The sequence below is a fragment of the Sander lucioperca genome, chromosome 5, assembly GCF_008315115.2.
Source record: "Sander lucioperca isolate FBNREF2018 chromosome 5, SLUC_FBN_1.2, whole genome shotgun sequence".
Lineage (NCBI taxonomy): Eukaryota > Metazoa > Chordata > Actinopteri > Perciformes > Percidae > Sander > Sander lucioperca.
Window position 1 is genome coordinate 26,113,185 of NC_050177.1, and position 8,243 is coordinate 26,121,427.

Here is an 8,243-nt window from a genome sequence, read left to right on the forward strand (position 1 = left end):
CCGAGAAAACAAATCATAGTGTAGTGTGTCTAAAAAAGTCATAAAAAGTCATAGTATGTTAAAAAAAAAGTGCTAAAAAAGTCATAGTATAGTATGTTAAAAATCATAAGTAATGCTACCAACTCCTCTTCAGGAGCTCTTTGAGGAGGCGGTGAGGAAACAGGGTCTCAAAATCACCCACGACCCAAATCACATCCTGTATAGTGAGTATGAGCTGATGCCTTCAGGCAGAAGGTACAGGTTACCAAACTGCAAGCTTAACAGGTATAAATTCTCATTTGTGTGTGTGTGTGTGTGTGTGTGTGTGTGTGTGTGTGTGTGTGTGTATTGGCTGCAGTGATGTGTATGTGTGACTAATACAACTAAATAATATTTGTGTAACTTACCATTATGGTTATAGGATGTGCAATACCTGATAGGGTACTGGTGCAATATTTTATAAATATATATGCTATGTTATATTTGATATGTTATTATGCAATTGGGCATTGTGCAATACAGAAGTTATTGACCACAGTGTAAGTTAACGGGAAATGTGCAATCATTATCAAAATTAAGTGCAATACGAGGGGGAGGATGTGTTGTGGGTTCTCTTCTGTTCTTCTGTGATTGTGAGGAAAGGTAGGGGGGTATGGTGTGAGGTTTATTAGATGTTCATTGAAGCATTGGATGAGATAATGTATGATTATGTTTCTATGTAGGTTGGCTGTATGTTTGGTGTGTGTTTGTGCACGATGTGTCGCAATTTCGTTTCCCTCGAGTGGCCAGGATGAATTTCTCCTATAGGAGACAATAAAGGCTTAGCTTATCTTATCTTATAAAAATTCATAGTATAGTATGTCCAAAAAAGTGATAAAAAAGTCATAGTATAGTATGTTGGAGAAAGTCATAAAAAGTCAAAGTATAGTATGTCAAAAATAATCATTGTATAGTATGTCGAAAAAAGTGATAACAAGGTCAATGTATGGTATGTCGAAAAAAATCGTAGTATAGTATGTCGAAAAAAAGTGGGAAAAAGTCATAGTATAGTATGTCAAAAATAATCATTGTATAGTATGTCGAAAAAAAGGGATAAAAAGTAATAGCATAGTACGTTGAAAAAAGTCATAAAAAACTCATAGTATAGTACGTCAAAGAAAGTCTGGAAGAACATGCAACTTCCACACAAAATGGCCCAGCCTCCAAATAAAGTACAATTAAAACAGTTATAGCATAGTATGTTGGAAAAAAAACATAAAAAGTCATTGTATAGTAGGCCTATGTCAAGGAAAGTCTGGAAGAACATCCAACACCCCACAAAAAGGGCCAGGCCGCATTGGGGATCAAACCAAGTGTCATAGTCTGCAGTGCCTACTTGCTGGTGCTAGTTGGAGCAGTGCCAACTAATAAAGTACATTGAAAACTGTCCAATCAAATAAAGGCCTAAAATGCCTAAAAAGTCAAAGTATTTTATGTCGAAAAAAGTCATAGTTTAGTATGTCGAAAAAAAGTTATAAAGTTACAGTTTAGTATTTCGAAAAAAGTGATAAATAGGTCATAGTTTAGCATGTCGCAAAAGTCATAGTATAGTAGACTAGTACTGTGTCTATAATGTAGTGGAATATTTCCATTTTCCACACATTTAAAAATGTTTAAGAACACTACTTGAGTAAATTTACTTAGATATTTACACCATTGTGAAAAGCAAAGTGTCAGATAAATGTGAGTTTTGTAGTGGTAAAGAAAACGTTGACCATGTGCTGATGAGACGTAAAAAGTTTAAGGTAGAAAGAGACACATTTAAGAAGAAATGGGTAGAAAGTGAAGTTACACGTTACAAGGTTGTTGGAGATAAAGGACAAACAAGGTAAGAGAGGCTTTATTTAACCTTGGTATCCTCATGACAGGATGGACCCCAGGACACTTCGATCCAGTAGGTGGCGGTATTCACCTTTCACGTTGATTTGTAACCCGTCATTAAATCAAAAAAGAAGAAAGCGTTTACTTCCGTGTAAAATTTATGAATGACTCCAACTTCCCTGTGCGGCTTTTGCTAACTATAGCAACTGTATCTCAGTCGAGTTGGTCAACTGACTGCTACTGCTACCATCAAGTTAGTCCAAATGGATTATACTGCAACTCAAAGTGGATTCAGACAGCGTAAGTTACGTACGTGATTGTATCGATCAAATCAGCCTTTAGTTATTAGCTAATTAGCGAATGGCTGCATGTGTACATTTTGTACTTGCTAGCTTTCTGGAATCCAACGTAAACGGAGCTGAAAGATGCTGTCACTGTTTTGAGCCGGTTGAGGCTAACGACTTACTGTTAGCTAGCTAGATAACTTGTAAAAGCACAGACACCAAAACGTTAAACTTCAGTCCACCACCGTCTAACGTTTGTCATTGTGGAAGACATTAGCTAAATAGAGGGGAATAAGTAGCGAAAGCTTGTGTCTCTTTTGTGTGGTGGAAGTGTCTGTGCAATGACTGTGGGGTGTTTTTTGGTGTTTACAGATTGTTTAATGCGAAATGTAGTGCTATATTAAGCTACATTGTTTGTGCTTTTGTAAGCGACACCTCCGTTTCCAAGCTTCAATCTGGACTTTGGGGCTTGTTTTTTTTTACTCTTCCTAAAGAAGAATGTCTGATAATTAGCTAGTAATGAGGCTAGCCAATACATTTGATTTACCGTTACCTCAAGTCCCTAAGGAGTATCTCGAAACAGATATCTGTGCATCACCAAAATTTAAACGAGCCTCCCCAAAGCACGCTGTTCAGACGATTCAAACATACCAATGAAACGATTATTCAGTTGTGTGCTTGAATTCTCAGTTTTCCACAATCAGGCCGACCGGTGAGCACCACAGCAAAGGCGCACCATGATGTTGTTACAATACCAACTGTTATACAAACTGATGCATGCTGGTTTCTCAGATTTCCTGTAATTTGCTACTGTTGCATTTGCTTGCATTACTAACTTTCTACACAGTTTCTATGTAGATCTACTGCTTTGTTTGACATATCTGTTTCTCAAACCACTCTCTCTCTTTTCATCCAGAGCCTAATATGCGTCTAAGGACTAGTTTGGTGGATGGTTCAGAAGGCAGCCAGCTGTTTGAGGATACGAGTGGAGCTGCATCTGGACCACAGACGGGGTACAGGTGGGGACCAGACTGAAGATAGGCTAGATGTTAAACTGTTGTGAATACATATTGTGTTATTGCATTTTGTATGTTTGTGTCCTATGTTGCATCAAGGAAAAATCAGGCGCCCTTTGTCAATCAATCAGATCATGCCCTCAAAAATAAAAAATTGACTATGTTTGTGTTTTTTTTAGCCGACACATCCATTATGTTCTTTCAGTTGGTACATTTTCTTGTGTAATTTTGGCAGTAACCAGCAGGCCGGGCCTCAAGCAGCAGGATTTCCTGGCCAGTCTATCCTGTCAGACCCCATGTCTAACCTGGCCATGGCATATGGCAGCTCACTGGCGTCCCAGGGAAGGGAAATGGTAGACAAGAATGTAAGAGTCATTAATAATACCTTAAATGATTGCTTACCAGAAAGGATGCAAAAGGGGGTGAATAATGCATGTGTGTTTGTCTGTGTGCTTGCTTGTTTCAGCTGGACAGGTTCATCCCAATTTCTAAGCTGAAATATTACTTTGCTGTGGACACAGTGTACGTGGGGAAGAAGCTGGGCCTTCTAGTATTCCCTTACATGCACGAGGTAAGTCTGCTCACACCAGCTAAATAGTAGTTATTCTGTTATGTCTGCCATGTTGCATAGGTAGAGGTAATCCTGTGCATGTGAAAATATGTCGATTTTTTTTCTCTGTAGGCCTCTGAGGCTTTTCTTATTCTCCGAGTTGAGACAAAATACCTGTTGTAGTTTAAATTGATTGAAAAAGTAATCCAGACTAAACAGTACACAGGAATCGATGCTACTATACTACATGCTTTCCTCTGGAAATTTAGTCAGTAAGGACTTAGGAAGTGTGTGATCATGTGTGTGTTGTAGAACTGGGAGGTGAGCTACCAGCAGGACACTCCTGTGGCTCCACGCTTTGATGTGAACGCCCCGGATCTCTACATTCCCGCCATGGGCTTCATAACATACATCCTGGTGGCTGGACTGGCCCTCGGCACACAGAACAAGTACATACATACATACATACATACATACATGTTTTTATCAACGTGATACCAGTTTGGAAAAGTAGTTTGGGCAGTAATCTATTGTGTTGATGTTCATTTGTTGTTGTTTTTTTGTTCCATTTTGTTCTTATTCTTTATAAGCAATGATCATTAACAGCTAGGTAGCAGACTTATTTATGTCTTCCCACATAACCACATGTTAATTTATTGTGAATTCTAGTTTGTTTTTTTTTTTCCCACCAAGGCATTGTCTTAGTTTTTGCCGGCTTCATTCTATGGATAGCTCTTCATTCTAACCATACCCACAGAGCAACAACAGCAACCACAAAACACTTAAAACTTCTGTAAGCTAATAGGACAGCAACATCTTACAACGAAAACAACCTCTGGATGGATTAATTACAGTGTTGCACTCATTTAACTTCTGTGTTTTTGCAAAATAATAACAATGATTGTGGATTGAAATTGTACTAAATATGGAATGGTTATATATACTAAGGCTCAAAGAGAACCTTTAAAAACAAAAACTTAATTGCAGCTTGATCAAAGGTAATGATGCACTGATGTAATGAGTTCACAATATACATACATAGAGACTGTATCATTTTGTGACCCTTTAGGTTTTCTCCGGAGCTGCTGGGAGTTCAGGCCAGCTCAGCGTTTGTGTGGCTGATCATGGAAGTCCTGGCGGTCCTGCTGTCGCTCTATCTTGTGACCGTAAATACTGACCTCACGACCATAGACCTGCTGGCCTTTTCTGGCTACAAATACGTTGGGTATGTACAGCATCTTTCTATGTTCACATTTTCATCACCAACTCACCCTCTACTGCCTCTCACCTACTCTCATCACTTGTATTTCTTGTTGTTTATTCTTTTTTTTTTTATTTTCCTTAAACTATGCTCAGAACAAAACATGTCTTAAATGTTCTTAGTGTAACACTATAAGGCTCTGTGGATATGACTACCTTTGACTGTGTGTGTCTTATTTCCTCAGGATGATTGTAGGGGTCGTAGCAGGCCTGTTATTTGGGAGGCCGGCATACTATCTCTCTCTGCTTTGGTGTTGTGTTGCCATCTTTGTCTTTATGGTGAGTAGCAACATCTACTAACTCTTGAGAGTTTAAATTATTGATCTTAAAGTGCTCATATTATGCTTTTTGGCTTTTCCCCTTTCCTTTATTGTGTTATACATCTTTTTGTGCATGTTATAGGTTTACAAAGTGAAAAAGCCCAAAGTCCACCCCAAAGGGACTTCCAGAGAAAACACTGTTCACAAACAGCTCTATTGTAGTCCAGCCTTTACTTCCGTGACGAACGTGCGTCACTTTGTAACACGTTATAATGCTCGTGAGATGCCTCACTCTGTAGCTAAAACAGAGAGTTCAACACACAGGGTGAAAAGAGGAGCTGCAGCAATGTGAAGTACAACAAAAATGATGTTTTCTGAAAATTAAACCACATAAACCTATTCTGTTACAACCTCTAAATATAATTATGAACCTGAAAATGAGCATAATACGAGCACTTTAATAGACAGATTTCCTATTTACAAATAATTGAGGACCGATGACTTCTGCACAAACTTACTATATTAATGCCTTGGCACTGCATCGAATTATATACTGTATATTCTGGAAAGCGTGTTCCCTTCTTGGCATTCTGGATATTTTTTCTTCAACCTTGTCCTCGCTTTCCCTCATCATAGCTCTCTGCAGTACTCCGGTCAGCTTTCTGCCCCCGTCTGCAGACACATCTCAACATCTTATGCAAATAAATAAGTAAAGCCTTCCCCATACCTGTAACTGATGTCAAGCTAAGACATGAATACACACAAGACAAGCCATGCTGTAATTGCACACCCTCTCACATTTCTTCATCTTACTATTTTACTCTACTAATACCCTTATGACCCCCATCTCCACCCTTGTCACACATACCTATACAAACAGTAACCATTTTATTAGGTATACCTTGGCAATCTAATGCAATACAGTCATAACTTCTACCTATACAAAGTTTATAAGGTTAACTTTTTGGTGACATTGTAGGAAATGTGTAGATTGATTTATGTTTATCACTGAGGTCATAGTTTTAAAGGTGTTGTACTGCCCTATATCCGATCAAGACATGTTTCTATTTTCTAACTATGACCTCAATGCTAAAAGACACAATGTATTTAACACATTTCCCACAATGTCACCAAAATCTGAACATTACGGCCTACACAAAGATGGATGCTATGGCAGGGCTGGTGTTTGATTGCGTGTCACAGGTCATGCGTTCAGGTCATTTGTTTAATGGTTGATTAAAGAATATTTTTAACGGATCTCTCTTCAGATCCGCACGCTGCGTCTGAAGCTGTTATCTGAGGCGGCGGCGGAGGGAAGGCTGGTGAGAGGAGCCAAAAACCAGCTGAGGATGTACCTCACCATGTCTATAGCAGCAGCACAACCCATCTTCATGTACTGGCTCACCTACCACCTCATCAGATAAAACACACACACACACACACAAAAGAAGCTGGACTTTGATGAAACACAACAGCCATAGTAGTCTGGAAAATATCCCATCACTTCCCAGTCATAAAGACAAAAGTACACACTCACAAGACTAGCAAAACAACACATGCTACAAGACGATTAGGAGAGGAACTGAGGCATTACTGCCTTCTCTCTCACAGCACAGCCCCGAGTCATTAGTTTTGCCTTTTTTTTCTGTCTTTTTTTTCATGTAATGTCTTCAAAAATGTGTAGCAAGAGCAAACGGCTTTAAGTTGTTTTTCTATACTTTGTAATTATTGGTTAATTATGTTTTTAGGAATATTTATGTATATGTTTGTGTATAGAAAAATTATTATTGCAGATGTTGCTCTGGTCTGATATCTCATGTGAATTTTCTGAGCCGACTAAGAAAGCAAACTAACCTCACACAAACCGTCCATTTAATGACGAGAAAGTAGTCAAATTCAGGTTTTAAGGTGATTTAACTGGTTTGGATGTTTGACTAGAATGACCTTTTCCCTGGTGCTCATGTTTATTTCATGGCTGAGAGAAATACGTGTTCTGTCATCATCGGATGTGGAAACAAGGGTTATCTAACTGGTGTGTTAGTGTGGCTGCAGTACCACCTCTGTTTTATCAGTTTCATCTTTTTGTATGTGCTTTGATACATGTTCTTTGCTGCCTGACAACTCTTGAATAGAAATATCAACTGTGTGTAAGCCACGTCATCAGGGCGTAGACCTCACAGTGAAATGTTGAGTTGACTTTGATATCCTTTTAAATACAAAGTAAATTATTTACTGCTTTTCATATTTAAAGTCGGATGGAATAAAGGAATGGAAGAGATGGTCTGTTCTGTGAAAATTGTTTTAGTCTCTGAAATACTTGAAATATTTTAACGTTAAATACTTTCTTGTGCTTGTAAATCATCTCATGCCTCAGCTGTTTTTTATGTAGCCAATGTTGACTCAAACCAGGGTAGGATTCACATTCACTTAAATTAATTCAGGAAACTATTCAAAAATCTGGATTTTTTTTTTCGCATTTCCCTCAGATGAAATGTATGATTATTGATAAATGCTAAAACACTAACCTCCGTTAACTGAGGTGCCAATAAAACCTTCCAAATATTTTGCCAAAGTGCTCATTTAAATAGGATTTCTTAAATTACAACGAATGACTCATTCCTTATATACATGTAGCAGGTAATTTAAACATTTATTTCAGGATTAATCATGAATGGATCCCATCTCTGACTGTCAAAGTAGGCTGTAAGCCACCTATCGAGTCAAGCCACTGAAATGATATGACGACTGATAAATAAAGTCTGACTGATGGAGCTGCTGAAGTGGAGTTGTTTTTATGTGCTCAATTTGTTTTTCTCAGATGTGAATTTCTTTTATCACAAACTATTTTAGCTAAATTTATATTACAGGAAATGACATCAATCAACCAGTTATGGAGGGAAAGGAGGTATGAATCTTTGAGAACTAATATGTTTTTTATCCTTCCTCTATGGACCTTTGTTTTTAAGCTAAATGTTTGCACTTTTTAATTTGTGGATATTAACCACAAAATCATGAATGGTATCTTCTAAAAAGG

The 8,243-nt window shown here is 38.0% G+C and overlaps 1 protein-coding gene across 6 annotated transcripts; it reads left to right on the forward strand.

Annotated features, from left to right (window-relative positions):
• Window positions 1–1,880: 1,880 nt before the first annotated feature.
• On the forward strand, window positions 1,881–7,989 carry yif1b (Yip1 interacting factor homolog B (S. cerevisiae)). 6 transcript variants are annotated; one of them, XM_031297273.2, is made up of 8 exons: window positions 1,881–2,139; window positions 3,040–3,142; window positions 3,375–3,504; window positions 3,606–3,710; window positions 4,002–4,138; window positions 4,759–4,914; window positions 5,135–5,228; window positions 6,478–7,989. In XM_031297273.2, exons 1-8 carry the CDS (start codon window positions 2,103–2,105, stop codon window positions 6,631–6,633), a joined length of 918 nt encoding a protein of 305 aa, XP_031153133.1. In that variant the 5' UTR covers window positions 1,881–2,102; the 3' UTR covers window positions 6,634–7,989. The 6 variants fall into 6 exon arrangements, with proteins under 6 accessions (XP_031153133.1, XP_035857143.1, XP_031153131.1 ...); XM_036001250.1 differs by having other exon boundaries at window positions 3,040–3,136; XM_031297271.2 differs by having other exon boundaries at window positions 1,962–2,148.
• Window positions 7,990–8,243: the final 254 nt, after the last annotated feature.

Bases quoted from the DNA above. Each gene is read 5' to 3' on its own strand.
- yif1b (XM_031297271.2), top strand. From the start codon at position 2,103: ATGGATTATACTGCAACTCAAAGTGGATTCAGACAGCGTAAGTTAC. The intron at 2,149-3,039 runs GTACGTGATTGT...CTTTTCATCCAG, and splicing joins ATTCAGACAGCGTAAGTTAC to AGCCTAATATGCGTCTAAGG. The intron at 4,915-5,134 runs GTATGTACAGCA...TTATTTCCTCAG, and splicing joins TCTGGCTACAAATACGTTGG to GATGATTGTAGGGGTCGTAG.